Source organism: Pygocentrus nattereri, chromosome 23 (genome assembly GCF_015220715.1).
Source record: "Pygocentrus nattereri isolate fPygNat1 chromosome 23, fPygNat1.pri, whole genome shotgun sequence".
Lineage (NCBI taxonomy): Eukaryota > Metazoa > Chordata > Actinopteri > Characiformes > Serrasalmidae > Pygocentrus > Pygocentrus nattereri.
Window position 1 is genome coordinate 19,324,521 of NC_051233.1, and position 18,061 is coordinate 19,342,581.

The 18,061-nt window shown below is 41.4% G+C and overlaps 1 protein-coding gene across 1 annotated transcript in view; it reads left to right on the top strand.

Moving 5' to 3' along the window:
* flrt1a (fibronectin leucine rich transmembrane protein 1a) overlaps positions 1–16,683 on the top strand; it is an 85,916-nt gene extending 69,233 nt beyond the window's left edge. Inside the window, exon 3 of the mRNA XM_017698249.2 lies at positions 5,544–16,683. Coding sequence (XP_017553738.1) covers positions 5,691–7,790 — 2,100 coding nt within the window. The 5' untranslated portion in view covers positions 5,544–5,690 and the 3' untranslated portion in view covers positions 7,791–16,683. The remainder of the gene's footprint in view (positions 1–5,543) is intronic.
* The last annotated feature ends 1,378 nt before the right edge of the window (positions 16,684–18,061 follow it).

An 18,061-nucleotide genomic window follows, 5' to 3' on the forward strand; every position in this document is an offset into this window, starting at 1 on the left:
TGTTTCACATTAGCTTCCTTTCAAAGTTAAGGATGTTTTTTCCTTCTCCTATAAAATTACTGTTTTAGAGATGCAATTTTTTTTCTCCTACCTGGTGGAAACAGGCTTTCATATAAAAAAGTGGTTGTATTACACTGGTAATATATAAATTACAAAGTTGCACCTGTGTTCATTTGCATGGATGTTCAAATATATAGTTGCTATCCCACAAAACTGGCCACTCCCTTCAGCGCAAAGTGTCAGTAGACTGTAATTAGTGCATCTCTTAATAAACCTGTTCCTTAACCTTTAAAGTATGTACTAAACTAAATGTTGCCTTCTTGCTTCTAAATCATTTTAGGCAGTGGGCATGTTTAACAGTGACATCACCCTTGTAATTTCTGACTTCTGGTGAAACTGAACTACTAGAATTGCTAGAAACTAATAGAATTTTTTCATTTTGAATAATCTAATTGTGCACATATCTGGACTATAATTAAACTGGCAATATTAAGCAAAGTGCTTCAATTACAAATATCTTATTTTAAAGCGTTCATTATCAGCACTGGTATCACAAAAAGCAAAAGCACTATCATGCCATCTCTGTTTTTCATTTCTTCTTGTATCCCTCCATTTCCTCAATCACTGCCATTTGTGTCTGCATCGCTCTGTCCATCTCTCCAGCCAGCATCCTTCCATTTTCTTTTCCCATTTCCCAAATTCAAAAAGCTGATATTTGCGGACATGCATGGGCATTCAGATAAGCATTCTCTTTGGCTTTATCTTTAGCACGCCATCAAATATGGGAGCATCTTCCCATATGCCACTGTTCCATCCTGATAAACCGCCGGTTTTTATTTCGCACACACGCACGTGACAGCCTGGAGCACCAGATATGATTTTTTATTGTTATGCTGTGAATTTTATGAGCAGAGATAGTGCAGCTGTGGACACGCTTAGTCGCTCTTGCTCGGGCCTGTCCCACAGTCCCTGGGTGTAAATTGATATAGTCCCGGGCTGCCCTCACGTTGGCTGGGATATTGGAGAAGTGAGGGGGGCCGAGGAGGAGCCACAGGCGACAGGCTGTCTGGACAGCCCCATTTCAGCCTGTTCCCCAGTGATTCAGAGACACTCCTTACACACACACACACACACACACACATACACACTCACACACACACACACACACACACACACACACACACACACACACAGACTTGCTTTTGTATGCGGTCAGGGCATCAGGTATCATTTGTATTATATAAATATAACTGTTTATACACTGACTGGCCACTTCACTAAGTTAACCTCCTTGTATCTACACTCTTAGTCCATTTTATCAGCTCCACTTGTCATATAGGTGTGGATTGTAGTTTTACAATTAGAAACTGTAGTCCATCTGTTTGTGTGCATACTTTGTTAGGCCTCCTTTACCCAGTTCTTCAGTGGTCAGGACCCCCACAGGACCACCACAGAGCAGGTATTATTTGGGTGGTGATTTGTTCTCAGCTCTGGAGTGACATTGCCGTGGTGGTGGTGTATTACTGTATGTTGCTGGTATGAGACACAGCAGTGCTGCTGGAGTTTTTAAACACCTCAGTGTCACTGCTGGACTGACAATAGTCCACCAACCAGAAATATCCAGCCAGCAGTGTCCTGTGGGCAGCGTCCTGTAACTACTGATGAGGCAATAGAGGATGACCAACACAAACTGTGCAGCAAAAGATGAGCTACTGTCTCTGACATCTACAAGGTGGGCCAACAAGGCAAGGTAGGAAGGTCTAAAAGAATGGACAGTGTCAGTGTCACTTCAGTGCTGAGGATGATCCACCACCCAAATAATACCTGCTGTGTGGTGGTCTTATGGGGATCCTGACCAATGAAGGACAGGATAAATCACACTAGAGCCCATGGTACAATGGGGCCCCCTTAAAACTGTTATTGGCCCCTCATAGAGATACTCTGACATTCCTTTAATTCACATAAAGATTATATTTCTCAACAGCACTCTTAACAACAAGTGGTGGAATGGCATGCCTTAAAGGCATCAACTTGCTTAGAGACATACCAATAACAAATAAAGAAGTAGATTACATTGTAATTTTTTATTTGTTGAAAGTAATTAATCACCATCACTTAATCACAATTCACAAAGCAATGTTATGTAGCACAAATGTATTTTCACTTTACAGTGAAAATTAGGATTGCAAATCTCTGATTGCTTTTTGACCGCTCATTTGATTATGATTACAATTCTTTGTGTAATGCTTTGATGCATTTCACAAATTTCACCCTGATTGGATGACTTTTTTTTTAATACACTGCATGCACAGTATACCTGGAGGGCTCTGTGGTGGCCATTCCATTGTTTTCAGAACACCAACTTTTTACATCTAAGTACATCATGGTCTTCTTGCTTCATCAGCTTATATACTGCTTTCTTTTGCTTCGTTTCATAAGTCTATAAAATCTTATTCCACTAAAAACAAAAAAAACTGCAGTTTTTAGAATTATACTTTTTTTTTGTCTTTCATTTTATCTGCAATGTCTTCTTGACAGCTACACATCCTTTCAAACCCATAGCAATGAGTTGCCTTATCACAATGAAAGAATAGATAGAAACACTTGTGGATTTTTTCAGATCTGAAGCAAAAGTAGAATTTGATTTCATCCTGTCCCTCAAAGGTAAAAGCTTTAAGTACTCTTTATGTGATGGGGACAGTTTTGGTGGTCTACTAGTTTTATATGGTTGTTAGAAGTCCAGTTTCTCTATCAATTTTAATCGGTGGAAACTTCTGGGTTTTTTTTTTCACTTTTGCCTTCATCTTCTTTATATGAATTGTTTTATGTATAATTATTTAATCAATAAATAATTAAAGTGAATAACTCTTACTTAATGGCTACTTTGACTAGAAATTGAACAAACAAAAGGGTGGACTCTGACTTTTGGACAGTACTGGATGTGCTTGTAGCATAAATATACACTGCTCAAAAAAATAAAGTGAACGCTTAAACAACACAATATAACTCCAAGTAAGTCAAACTTCTGTGAAATCAAACTGTCCACTTAGGAAGCAACATTGATTGACGATCAATTTCACAGCTGTTGTGCAAATGGAATAGACAACAGGTGGAAATTATTGGCAATTAGCAAGACACACTCAGTAAAGGAGTGATTCTGCAGGTGGGGACCACAGACCACTTCTCAGTACCTTTCTGCTTTCTGGCTGATGTTTTGGTCACTTTTGAATGTTGGTGGTGCTTTCACACTCATGGTAGCATGAGACGGACTCTACAACCCACAGAAGTGGCTCAGGTAGTGCAGCTCATCCAGGATGGCACATCAATGCAAGCTGTGGCAAGAAGGTTTGCTGTGTCTGTCAGCGTAGTGTCCAGAGGCTGGAGGCGCTACCAGGAGACAGGCCAGTACACCAGGAGACGTGGAGAAGGCCGTAGGAGGGCAACAACCCAGCAGCAGGACTGCTACCTTCGCCTTTGTGCAAGGAGGAACAGGAGGAGCACTGCCAGAGCCCTGCAAAATGACCTCCAGGAGGCCACAAACATGCATGTGTCTGCACAAACGGTGAGAAACCGACTCCATGAGGATGGTATGAGGGCCCGACGACCACGGATGGGGGTTGTGCTCACAGCCCAACACCGTGCAGGACGCTTAGTATTTTCAGAGAACACCAGGATTGGCAAATTCGCCACTGGCGCCCTGTGCACTTCACAGATGAAAGCAGGTTCACACTCAGCACATGTGACAGACGTGACAGAGTCTGGAGATGGCGTGGAGAGCGATCTGTTGCCTGCAATATCCTTCAACATGACCGGTTTGGCAGTGGGTCAGTAATGGTGTGGGGTGGCATTTCCTCATGTGCTCACCAGAGGTAGCCTGACTGCCATTAGGTACCGAGATGAGATCCTCAGACCCCTTGTGAGACCATATCCTGGTGCGGTTGGCCCTGGGTTCCTCCTAATGCACATCTGGGACATCATGTCTCTCTCCATTCACCAACGCCACGTTGCACCACAGACTGTCCAGGAGTTGGTGGATGCTTTAGTTCAGGTCTGGGAGGAGATCCCTCAGGAGACCATCCGCCACCTCATCAGGAGCATGCCCAGGTGTTGTAGGGAGGTCATACAGGCACGTGGAGGCCACACACAATACTGAGCCTCATTTTGACTTGTTTTAAGGACATTACATCAAAGTTGGATCAGCCTGTAGTGTGTTTTTCCACTTTAATTTTGTGTGTGACTCCAAATCCAGGCCTCCATTGGTTAATAAATTTGATTTCCATTGATGATTTTTTTGTGATTTTATTGTCAGCACATTCAACTTTGTACAGAACAAAGTATTCAATGAGAATATTTCATTCATTCAGATCTAGGATGTGTTCCCTTTATTTTTTTGAGCAGTGTATATACACACAGTCATGTGATACACAATAAGATGTCTTCATCAAGTTCACTATGTGCTTCTAAGCACAGCAAAAGAACAAATGCATCTGATGTATATTATCTTTCTTAGTAGCTGCCATTAGTGACACCTGGAGAAATGTCTCGGTGTTTGGTATTGTTTCGCTGTGTCGCATTCTCCCTAGCACCTGCTTAATCCACACAATCACAACTCCATATGCTTCATAATCCCCCACACTCCTCTTAGCATCAGTCTCTCTCTCTCTCTCTCTCTCTCTCTCTCTCTCTCTCTCTCTCTCTCTCTCTCTCTCTCTCTCTTTCTGTTGTCTATGAGGGAAGTGACCCAAATACCCTGCAATTTGACCAGCTGTTCAATCTCAAACACACACCCTTATCCCTCACCCTAAACCCACCCTCCCATATTGATACTGACAGATTGTCAAACATATGCACACAAACACAGATGCAAACTCACACATGTACACACAGTTGATACCTTCAAGGAGTGTCATCATACTCTGGGCTGGACTCAGGAGCAATCGAAGGGTGCTTGTGTTTGAAAATATTTGCAATGTTCGCTATGTGCACGCACTTCAGAGCAAAAGCAATGCAAATACTCGGCACAGCCATTTAGAATGTGCAGTACATCAACAGCCATTTGTCATTGATAATGTTTATGTCAATACCTTTTTATGACTTTGACTTATGTTCTGTTACATTAAGCTCCACATTTCAGTGAACACCATTTTGCTCAGATGGGAGATGTCTTAGAGTCGCTCTAGCCCATTTCTCTTAATCTTCCTCGAAGTGCTTTCATACTGCACAATGACTGGTGGATCCTAGGCAGTATAGGCAGATTAATCTAACTTCAGTCTGGTTGTGACTGGGCATAATTGTTTTGGATCTGTTTGGATATGTTATTTGAACAAGAATATCATCCATGTTGGAACAAAACCTTGTATTTCCATTTTTGTCATTTTTTAATAATTTGAAAATGCCAGCTGCCCTTTACATTGTGTCAAAATGGCATGACAAATGAACCAATAGATTAGTCCAAAATGCAATGATATGCTGTGTGTGGCATCAAAGCGATATTAATTGCTTTTAGGAATTAATTCAAGCTTGTTTCTCTCTCCTTTCCCCAGGGTAACCAGACTGGTCTGCTGTGAGCAAACGCTAGACTCCTTTGCATCTGAACAGCAGTCCATATATTCTGGGAACTCCAAAGAAGCTGAGCAAAAGAGGAGGGTGGTGCCTCACAGAAAAGAGGAAGAAAGGAAGCCATAGGCATCATGGCTCATGAAGGTGTGGCCGAGCTTCGTGACTTGCTCTTCCTTCTTCTGCTATGTCTCACACTATTGGTTGAGGTGCTGGAATATGCTGCAGCTGCCTCACAAGGATTGGATAGCGAGGGGGATATTGTGTGCCCTTCTGTGTGTCGCTGTGATGAAGACTTCATATATTGTAATGACCGTGGGCTCAGTGCTATCCCGCCATTGCCCCCATCTGCCACTGTTCTTTATCTTCAAAATAATCACATAGATAATGCAGGACTGCCCACTTCCTTGGAGCACCTCACTACAGTGCGGGTTATATATCTCTATGATAATGAGCTCGATGACTTTCCTATGCACCTACCACCATCATTACGAGAGCTACATCTCCAGGACAACAACATCCGGGTGTTGCCCCGGGCTGCATTAGCTAGGCTACCCCAACTTGAGAAGTTGCACTTGGATGACAATTCGGTGTCCACAGTTAGTATAGAAGACCAGGCCTTTGCCGACAACCCTCGCCTTCGTCTGCTCTTCCTTTCCCGAAACCACCTTTCCAGCATACCGTCTGGGCTTCCAGCCTCGCTGGAAGAGCTCCGCTTAGATGACAACCGGATTTCGACGATTCCCACACACGCCTTCCGTGGCTTGTCTTCTCTTCGCCGCCTTGTCTTAGATGGTAACCTTCTAGCCAATCAGCGCATTGCTGATGACACCTTCTCACGCCTCTCCAACCTCACAGAGCTCTCACTGGTGCGGAACTCCCTTCAGACTCCGCCTCTCAATTTACCTAGTGCACACCTGCAAAGACTCTCTCTTCAGGACAATGCTTTGATCCACATGCCTCGAGGCTCTCTAGATGGAATGCGTAGACTTCAAAGGTTGGATCTTTCTGGGAACAACTTGACTACACTTCCTAGAGGTTTATTTCGAGACTTGGAGAGTCTAGGACAGTTACTTGTGCGTGGTAACCCTTGGCACTGTGGATGCAATCTGCGCTGGTTGTATGACTGGCTAGAAGCCAAAGGGAACACCATTACAGTCCGAGGACTCACTTGCCAGTCACCAGAGCGTGTGCGTGACATGGCACTAAGGGACCTTACCAGCCAGATGGATGACTGTGAATTAGCAGCTGCGGGAGGTGGAGGAGTAGCTGGTGTGGGCTCAGCAGGTGCGGGAAATGCTGGTAGCAACAGGATGGGTGGAACAGGTGTAGCAGCCAGCTCCACCACTCTTTCCCCCCCACAAGGCTCTCTGTTCACCCTACGGTCCAAACGACCAGGTTTGGGACTTCCAGATACAGGAATGGACTACACACTTGGCAGCAGTGGCGTAGGAAAGAACTTGGCCCTGAATGTGAAACCTCTGTCCCATGACAGCATCAGGGTTACATGGAGTGTGGCACAACCATCTTCTTCCTTTAGGCTCAGCTGGCTCCGTTTAGGGACTAGTGCTGCCATGGGCTCCATCACAGAGACACTGGTGAGGGGCGATCGCAGAGAGTATCTTCTTACTGCCCTCCAGCCAGCGTCTAGCTACATCATCTGCATGGTGCCACTAGTCTCTGGCAGTGGGAGCAAAGGCAGCATGTCCAGCGGGGACACAGATTCAGATGAGGCTCCAGTGTGTGCCAAAGCTGAGACATCCGATCCCAGCCTGTCTGAAGTGGACCAGGGACAGAATGAAGGCTCAGAGCAGATCACTTCGCTCCCACTTGCTGGGATAATTGGTGGAGCTACCGCCATAGTCTCCCTCGCATTTATCTTTGGCATTTTCTGTTGGTATGGGCATCGTGCAGGACGTCTCTCCTCTAGGGACCACTATAGCCGCAGTAGCTCACGCAAGAGCAAGCATTATGATGACTACATTGAATCAGGCACTAAGAAGGACACTACTATCCTGGAAATCCGTGGACCTGGGTTCCAGATGACACCGATGGCGACCAGAGAGCCCCTACAGCCCAAGCCAATCCGAGAAGATTATATCATACATACAATTTTCCCCTCTAATGGCACAGGTCTATACAAACCACCCAATCACATGACCAACTCGGGCTATGGCACAAACCGCGGCTACAGAGAAGGAGGTATCCCAGATATAGACTACTCCTACACGTGATAGGCCTAAATTAGCAAACACTGTTAGGAATCATGTACTGGGTAGATGCACAGTTTTTTAATCAGTGTGGGGTCCACAGCACCCCTTTGTGCCTTCTGGTCTCCATTCCAAACTAGCCTGCTATTCATGGCACCGAGGAAGTTCTTAATTGGCCCAGATGCCTGCTAGGAAACAGCTTTCTGTGCCTGGTGCCAAGAGGTGGCCACACCATTTCAGGTGGTTATACCAACTGCTATTTTCACTCCCCCCAGTGTAACCTGGTGTGTCTGCGGCATCATTGCTTTATCCCTGGCTTCCTCGACGAGGCAGATTCAAGGGCAGCACATAATGTATTTAACACACTTTTATTTTGAGCTCAGATCATATAAAATCTTGATAAGTGGCACTTCTTGGAAAAAAAAATGACTTGGATGTAAACCTACAACTACAACCTTCCACTACACCTTGTGGCTCTGATTATTAGCTGCCTAACAGCTGCACACCTGACTTGTATTTGTGGATGCCTAGCTTGAGGAATCCATTGTTGGCCAGGGTGTCTGAAAAGAGAAAAGAGCAACATTGTGGATAAGGATTACCCAGAGACTTACTGTTGCAGGGGGAATCTGAGGTTGTCTTGGTAGTGCTCTTGTTCTGGGAAGGGTCAGGGAAGAAGACTTGAGATGACATTTTGGATCCAATTTTTACAAGAGACCAGTGACTTTGGACATCTGGTGTTCCCTTTATTATGGGATTAGGAATATTTGGAGTTACAAACATTGATCACAAATGGTGATGCGTCACTAGTTTTAAACGCCTCAATAAATGATCTTGAAATGCCAGCAAGTTGCCTGACTAAAAAAAATGTAACATAGTGCAGAAAGCATTATGCTGTCTGGATCTTTTTAATATGGACCTATTGAAGGAGTGAGGTCACTGGACATGGTTCAATTAGACTGACTGACTCTTTCACAATGAAAATTGCAACACTGCGCTAATATATATATTGAATACAGGCAAGATGTGTAGATACTTGGATACAACACACATCAGACTTTTTGGACTTGTGAAAGTAAAAAATAACATATTCTGTGTTTCAGACTTGTTATGTTTTCTTTTCTTGTTTGTTAGTTTATTTATCCCATGTTGCTGTCTTTTTATTTGTTTACATTTGTTGTATGTTTTAAATGAATTTGTTTAGGTACAACTGAGTCAGTCCTGCTGCTGGTGACATTAAAACACTGTGGTTTTGCCTAGTCCTGTAACTTATCTAACGATGTGAAGGGTTATTTTGCGTCAAATGGGTTGTCATTACTTTAATACAAGCCCTCCCCTTGAGCAGTCAGAGCCCATATTGCACTAAGCAGACCTTCCTACCATCCCACCAGTTGAACCCAGGTTGTATTAGTATGATTCCTTGCAAAGAGACAGGAAGCAGCAGTGTCACCATCCATGCTAAAGTAAAAGCATCAAGAAGCCACCCCAAGTCACAGCATATGTATTAAAGCCCAGTCTCCTGAACTGAGGTAAGTTTTGCTGTGTACCTTGCCAAGTTTGAAGTTAGTGCAGAGACAGTGATTCTAATTCAGTACAAATTAATACTTTTAACCAATAGACTCCTTTGCCAGTTCCTGAAAATGGAGTCTGTTTATTGTCCTTTGAACATGACAAGTGGGCAGGAGGAATCGAAGCTAACGCACCCAACATTACATTAATATTCCTAACACTGTAGGAGCTGAGGCTGCAGCACAATCTTTTGCTACCCAGCTTCAGTCTTTAGCTATAGCTGTGAGTGAAAGATTATGGAGAGCAGAAAACCAAACCATAACACTGTGGACCAGCACTGTGTATGAGTGGGCAGAGGACTTCTGAACGGTGCACGCATTGCAAAGACATGTATTTGTTTATGTTTTTCTATGATATTCATTGGTGTAGGGACGTAACCAATGCAAGGAGGGCAGGGTCTTATAGGCTGTATTCCCATTAGGCTGTGTTCAGGCATTAATAGGCTGTGAGGAGTGTAGAAAGTTATAGAGAGGGAGAGAGATTACACAGGAAAGACGTGTGTTATGAACCATAGCAGGAGTCTAAGTTGAAATGAAGCATTAGGCCTCTGTGGCACGTGGTGGTTATCCATGCATACAATTGTTTGTCATCCCCTACGTGTCTGCCTCTACATTAATACTCTAGATCCCTCTTCCTCTTCTATTTTTTTATTTCCTCTCTTTCAGTCTTCACTGGCCTCTTCTTTAGAGTTTTAATCGGGCCTAAATTTTTGATCCAAAGGCAAATATAGCCCAGAAACCTTCTGTCCAAACCACATCATCAGGTTTCTTCATTAAAAGTCAGAAACTGGCCCAAGCCCAAATGAGCCTAAATAAATTGTTTCTCACAGTTATTTATACGACAATTGATCGTCAGCTAAAATTTTATCATTGTGACAGGTCGACGCGAATGTTAAATTCAAACCTGACAAAACCGACAAAACTTTGGAAATGACGTCCAGACTCAACCAAACTTGATATGACATTGGGTCCCATTGGGTTTGGACAAATTTCAAGCTCTACTCTATTTCTGTCCTTGCCTCCCCTTTATCATCCTTCCTCTCCTCTACCCCTCTTTCCTCTCCTTCACTTACCTCTCCTCATTGTTTCTCCTCTTCTATCTCCTTTCACTTTCTCTATCCTATACTCACCAAACAACTGTTTGCTACTCCTCAGATGGAAGCAAATTGAGCTTGCCTGTCAGTTTTGTCTGGCTTGCTTTTGTGATTGTGTTTGACAGTACAACTTACTGGAATGGCAGGTTTTTTTTTGCCTCCCCTCCTGAGTACAAATCAAACATGGGCCTTGGATTTTTACTGACATGATCTGGCTATTTCGAGTCCATGTTACTGTTCTTTTTTTTGCTGGTTTGTTTTATGTCTGCTTACTAAAGGATTCAGATCAGCTGTCAAATGTTTCTGTGGTATCTGCAACTACTAATAGCACCTGGATACCCAGGCCTGCTCTCTCAAAGAAAAAGAAGCCCTTGTTTAACAAAAGACTGCCTGAGATTTTTAATGATTACTGTAATAAAAATCCACTTGGCATTACTGGAGCACAAAAGGAGGGAAATTGCAACCTTGTCTTGACAGTATCACAGGTGAGTGTGGTACCTAAAGCAGAGGCTTCAGTTCTGACTCTAATCCTTATCGCAGAGGGTCCAGCTTGCACATGAAAAAGATGCGCTTGCATGTTGCATCTTTCATTCCTCGTCCATGCACAACTTTCTCACATTTGAAAAGTCTCTTTGATGTATTATCGTCATTTTCTTTTTGACTTTGCAGAATGTGGGACAAGGTTGTGTGCATGTGTGTGTTTGTGAACGCCTATTAGGACACACAAATTTTGGAGTCCATGTGCTGTCAAGGAACTTAATACAGTAACTGTAATTAACTTCTTAATGTGGCTGATAAAAATACCAATATTGTATATCCGAAACGAGTTCATACTTGGATCCATGTAATCGTGAACTGAATCTACATAGCTAAATCAGACAGTTGTTGTAACCACTTGCATATTTAGCCAATACTGGCCCTGTTTAGACTTGACATTAACATTCGAACCCTGTGATCTGAACTTGGTGATTGGATTGTCAATAAAGTAACAGCGCATTTACTTGCCCTCCGCAAAAGTGGATTCTGCATCCAGATGTTGATTGGAACTCAGATACAGGATGCATTGCAAACAGGGCCACTCTTACCTGTGGCATCTTACAGTGGTAGGTGAATGTAATGTTAGGAATCTTGTCCAATGACTCTTATTAGTTATAGCATTGGTGTTCCTGCCCAAACAAGGAATCAAACGTGATACTCCGTGCGCTGGATGATGATATCCACTCTTACCCACTTCAGCAAGGGATTTATTCACAAAAGATTCTTTTAAAAGAATGGAATTGTTTATTCACTAGTGACAACGCAAGTGTCAGTGCTGCATAAGCTAAAAAATAAAGTGCAGAATCATTGGTTGTATTTAGTCACTGTAGGTTTAAAAATTTAATAATAATTCATATACAGTTCTGATCACGTTTGACTACTTTGCGTATACAGTCAACATCCAGGTACATCCACGACGATGCCAAATAAAAACAGAATCCGCTGATGCCCATAATAAGTTATAATTGTGACATAAGGAGTCTTTCCCTCTTGCGTTTCTGCCTGAATAGGGAATGGAACATTGTGTGGGATGATGATGATGTTATCCACTGTTATTCATTTCAGCAAGTGATTTGTTTGCAAAATAATCACCTGTTCAGTAGTGTGTACACAAGCGTCAGTGCATGCTCAAGCTAAAAATAGGGTGCCAAATCATCAGTAGTAAGTGCTGGCTGTAATTTTCATCAACAAACAATATATCGGCTGCCAATATATTGTGCAGCCCTAGTTAGGAGCATATGGGGGCACTCGTTTTCCCCCTAGGTTTTTTTTTTCGTTGTCTTCTTTTTGAAACCATCTGCAGATTCTGTACCTATTGCCGCCTCGGACCAGCAGTGCTTCCACCTGCAGCCCATTAACGCAGATGTCTCCCTACACACAAACACGCACACACACGGGCCCAAACTCAACCACAGTCACACACACACAGGCACTGCTGTGCTGTCTCACCCCTGAGACAAAGCTCTCACATCCACACTCTCCAAAAATAACACCGTTTTCCTTGTTCCCTCCTCACGAAATAATGTCACTGTCACATTGCACTCGCAAACAGGTTCACCTGAGGTCTGTATTTTGCCTCCTGCCTTTCCCTGTCCTTTTCTTGTTCTTTATTCCTCTCTATCTCTTTCTATGTGCCTTTCTCTGTCACTCTCCCACTCTCTCTACCTTTCCAGAACATTCCCTCAGGTGATGCCATTGCTCCTCTCTGATCATCATCATTTCAGAGCTTGATTCATTATATGTGAAGGGAGATATATAACTCTTTTCGTTCAGTCTAAGGCATGCATTTTGCCTTCAGTATCAGTGTACTGATAGAGATTACAGCAGTTATGCAGTGTGTGTGTGGGGAGGGGGCAACTCAGAGAACCCTCATATCACACCCTTCAGGTCCTGGTACCAATTCACGCTGCTATACCACCACTTTACGGCCACTAGAGTCAATCTAGTTGTAAAGCAACCATCTCGGATCTAAAGGCTTGGCTTCCAGCCTGTATTACCAAGCCGCAGCAATGATGCCAAAACATGTTCCTATGGTGAATGCCCCATTCCATCGTGTCCGTATAGCTGCTGCTCAGTCAAAACAACCACAACATTATCCTTTCCCTTATTACGTACAGGAACATTAAAACTGCAATCTCAGCATCGTTAGCTGCAGACATAACAAAACCATAATCGTTAAAGAGCTTAGAACTACATCCATTACTTGGAAAACAGATGTTTTTCTACCAAACAAAATACATGCTGTTCTATCACACTTTATACTCAGTGGTCACTTTATCGGAAACACCTACTTACCTTAGAAGTAGATTCATCTTGTGGGTGTATGGCTGTGCCTGGCTCACACTGCAGTATAATTGGGCCACCTTTGAGGCTAATTTGCCTTTTCCAACAATAGAGCAATGTAATTGGGGTGGTCAGAACAGTGCTTCATGCTAGGATGGCTTGCCACTCCAATTTCCAATTATGGAAAGTGAAACAGTCAGCCATCATCAATAAAACATCAGTTATGCTTTATGGTGAAAATCTGCTTTCAGAGTGGTGACCAATCAGTTTTAAGAGTCTGATGATACTGCATCTCTTGCTGTGATAGACTAATTTGCTCAGCAAACACACACGTGAACATGCACTGTGTCCCAGCAGTGCTGCTCTGCGAGCTACATTATAAACATGGTGCATTTAATTTACTTGATTCATATACAGCATTTCCTCATTAATGACTAAAATACATTGCATCAGCACAGTTTTGTCTTTCAGTTTATTTTAGGCAGTCGTTGTATTGAGGTAATATATTCAAGATCACTTTTTATGTCATTTTAATACAGTAACGCTATTTTATTTTCCCTTGATGTGTGCCACCCCAATATCATCTCTTAAACATTACAAAAGCTCTATTTGTGTCAGAATTTAACTCATTGCACAGCTGTTGCTTTCCTCTGTGCAGTACTTCAAACAACCTTAAACAAACATAGATCTTTTACTTTTTAATTAATATTTTCTGCATGTCATACTTCATATGTGCATTACATTATGATTGCATTTCAGTGAGGCTTACAAAGTCTGAGACCACAGAAGAGAACACTTCTATTTTGAATTCCTTTCTAATTTCTTGGAAATATTTGCTTATTCTATCATCAGTATAACATTTTGAATGAGAAGTAGAAAATATTTTAATGAATTTCAGAATTTCATTACTTGATATGTCCTTGTATTCTTGCTTTAACGACAGCAACGACAGCATGAACTTGAGCTGGTACAGGCTCCCCAAGTTTGTGTAAAAGTGTCTAATGAGTAGACCAAAGAGATAGATAAGAAGAGATAACACTAAAAATGTGACTTTTTGTACAAAGGCCTCAACATGGGTCACAAATTTGCTTAAATTCGAATGGTGATCTACAAATAGTGCAGAATTGTACTTGTTATTTTTTTATCTAAAATTCTTAGTTTATTTCCAGGTTTAAAGGGCAAAAATCAAGATTTTCTATTCAGTCTCAGACTTTCAGACACCGCTGTATATGTTTGAAGTACTGCACAATAGAGAGCAATATAGCTGTGTACTGACTACATTTTAAAGCTGATTTCAGGCTGGACTTAAATATCTTCCCAATTTAACCTGTGGTGTGGGGTGTGTATAGTCCAATTTTATTGTAATGTGGGTCAAGAATAAGAAGACGTCACAAATCTGTTGATGCTCATTTTGTTTCATTCATCTTCTGACCTTTCAACATTGGTCAGTTTTAGTTTAGTTTATTTAATTTATAGTAGCTGGAAAAAAAAGCATATTAACATTTCTGTAAAAGTACCAGTTTAGCCAGTTAGTCGCTGGACATGTACAAAAAGCATAAAATGACATACAAACATGAATATATTCAGGCTGTCCCAAACTCTAACCCCTAAATTTCCACACTTCTGAAAATAATACTTACATGTTCTAAAATATATTTTTGATTTATTTAAAAATTTTATCATGGGTTTAATTTTTTTTTAAAATTCAACTTATATTTTTTATTGAAGAAATGCTCTCCTATGTTTTCATGTCATTGCCACAGCACAAACACTGTGCCCCAATCCACATACTACGACACTATACATTGTATACTAATGAATGCATTTCTAATGGTGGTGTACTATTTAGTGTTGTTGTATGCAGTTTTGAACACAGTCAGATACGGTGTTGGAAATGGTCCCCTGATCACTATACCGCTAAAAGTCTGGATAACTGTATAGAACACTTTTAAAGGGAGCAGAATTTGCGGTAGTAGTAAAGGATATCTGACACTACGTCATTGGGGTTCTTTCATTACTATGCGAGAGCAGATTCTGGCGCATAAACATCCTAACACAAGTCCACTATGACCTCCGAGCCTCACTGCACATATGAGAAGAGTTTACGTCTGTAACAGGTCTGAACAGAAGACTGTGGAGATGCTGCCATTTTAGCTGGGTTTGGTCACACTCCTTAGAGAAGAGCCGTGTGAATCTTTAAACCAAACAATGCAGCACAATACTGGCATCTCCTGTCCCCCAGGATGCATTGGTTGTACACTAGTTATTGTGGTGCATTGTGGGATTGTTTGAGTGCACTGGGTTTTCTGTGCTACAAAATGATGGAACCTCAAAACAATGTATAGGGCACAGTTTTAGGCACAACTAAAGTGTTTTAGTCCATAGGTGGAGCCTTATTTTAGCCACATCCACGCATATTAAAGCAGGAAGTGAGACTGCATCCCTGTCCCTCATGGCCACATGGTGGGCAGTTAGATCCCATTGAAATGTATCCCAAAGTCATAAAATCAGTGTGTAAGATTAAGAACTGTCACTTAACTGCAATTATGTCAATTATTTCGTTTTAATGAAACATTTTCTGATTTTATGAGTGTACAACTGTTCAAAGCTGTTTGCTGGTCACATACTGGCTAGCGTTTTGAGGTCTGCTCACAATTAGCTGAAACATTGAGTCACTGCTGAAACATTTGGTCAAGTTTCCGTACTGTTATAATTGTATTGGTAGAGACAAAAAGAATGTTCAATCATTTATTTTAATAAAATAAACAAAATTAAGGTACACGGTCACTCAAAGTCAGTTAAAAGATCAAAGTGTGTTTAAACTATGACTTTGAACCAATTCTGAAGAATGATCCATATAGTACACATATAAGGTAGGTGTTTCTAATAAAGTGGACAAGGAGAGTGTGTTGTAAACCATCAATACAGCAAACTAGATATTAGAGTGTTCACAGAGGTGAATATGCTGTGGTTTGATGAATTGGTCCCCTGTTGTCCTTACAAGTCCTGTACATTGCCTATAGGAGCCCTGTGGGAGGCCATAGTGAACTGTTGTCTCATCAGTATGTCCCGGTGGAACGGCTGGGCAAGGAAAATATCGGCTGCCGCTATCAGTCCTAAACAAACAAGAAATTCCTGAGATAATCCTAAACAAACAAGAAATTCCTGAGAGAATCCGACATGTCCGATGTTTATTTCTATTTATTTTTACCCCCCCACCCTGTTCATTTTTCAAGGTAACAATGCAACAAGGACACTGACTGTTAAGTGCAGTATGTTTATTTGTTCTTTGTCTACCTTGCCAGAGAAACAGAGAGAAAAAAATAAACAACAACAACAAAAAAATTCCCTTCAGCCATTCTTGTTTTGTTCACTGCTTTTGAAATCATGGCTCTCTCATTCTCTGTTGGACTGGGTGATTATGATTCAAAGAGAATGGAAAAAAAGACTATTTTGTATAAAGTATGTTTCTTTTGTATGTGATTAAAAAGAGATGTACTGAAACTGACTGCGGGTTTGATGTCTTCGGAAAAGTAAGGTGGAGGGAGTGTGTTGGTTGACAGTATTGTGTGTGTGTTTGATTTATCTTTTCTTTTTTATGGCTGTTTTTCTTACTCATTTGCACTCATTTTCTGCCAGTTCAGTTCAAGATAGCTTTATTGGCACGACTGTATAAAGTGCAGTATTGCTGGAGCACAATGACAACAGTGGTAACAACAACAGCAAATAAGAATAATGACATAAACAATAACATTTTAATAATATCCACTCCAATTATACTATCTTGTATGCGATAAAGAAAAAGAATGAATACCTAATTAATACATAGTTAATACCTCTCTCACAATGCAAATTCAAGCCATATTTTTCCTTTTTTATTTTTTTTTTCAATCTGAAGACAAAGCTAAGAGCTAAAAATGGAGTTTGATTTGACCCAATTCCTTAATCGTCAAGTTTATGACAGGACAACTGAAACACTTGCTGTAAAGTCTCCTCTCTTGTCCAGTGTTGTCTTTTGGGACCATATTTACCATTTAGCCACAACTTGTTGTTCTGAAGTGTAGCCCCTGTCTCATAATGCTGACCTAAACATCCATGTGATGATAGATCATTTATCCTGTATGAATCAGGCATTTTTAGATTGTATTGAAACCCCATTAATAAAACATTGTGGGTCGTGAAACAGAATTCCCACCATACTATCTGGTGTGGCCTCTAGCAGTGTGACAAATCTTTAGGGAAAATCTAGGAAAAAACTTTTTTTCTTTTGTTTTGTTTAGATCAAACTGTTGATGGGAGCAAACCCCAAAGTGTTGTGCTTTTTTGTTCAGTATATAATTTTAGCCCAAATAAAAACAGGTTCAAAACAGTAACTCTAAGCAGGCAAAAATGCTCTTAATTTTTAATGCAAGTTTTGTCAAAAGTAAATTTGGAGCATGTCTATTGGTCCATTTATGCAGTGGCTGAGCAGACGCAACAAACTGCAAATAAAAAAAATGAGCTACAAAAGCAGAAAACACTTTCATCAACATGACAACATGTGCCATGCATTTTGCGAACTCTGTAAATTAATAAAATGTGCTGTACATTCATAGATGCTCTAAAACTAAAAAAAAAACCCACTTTCCTCAAAACGATGACAGCAGTGCTACATTTCACAAACCTGCTGCAAATACAGAAAACACAGGCAGCTGCAGAAACACTACAGCGTCAGTCACAAAGCTGCAGAAATGTTTCCAGCGGAAAGCTTTTCAAGATGAGTGGTGACCATTTTGAAGTCGTCCATTTTGGATCCAACTTTAGTTTTTTCAATGGG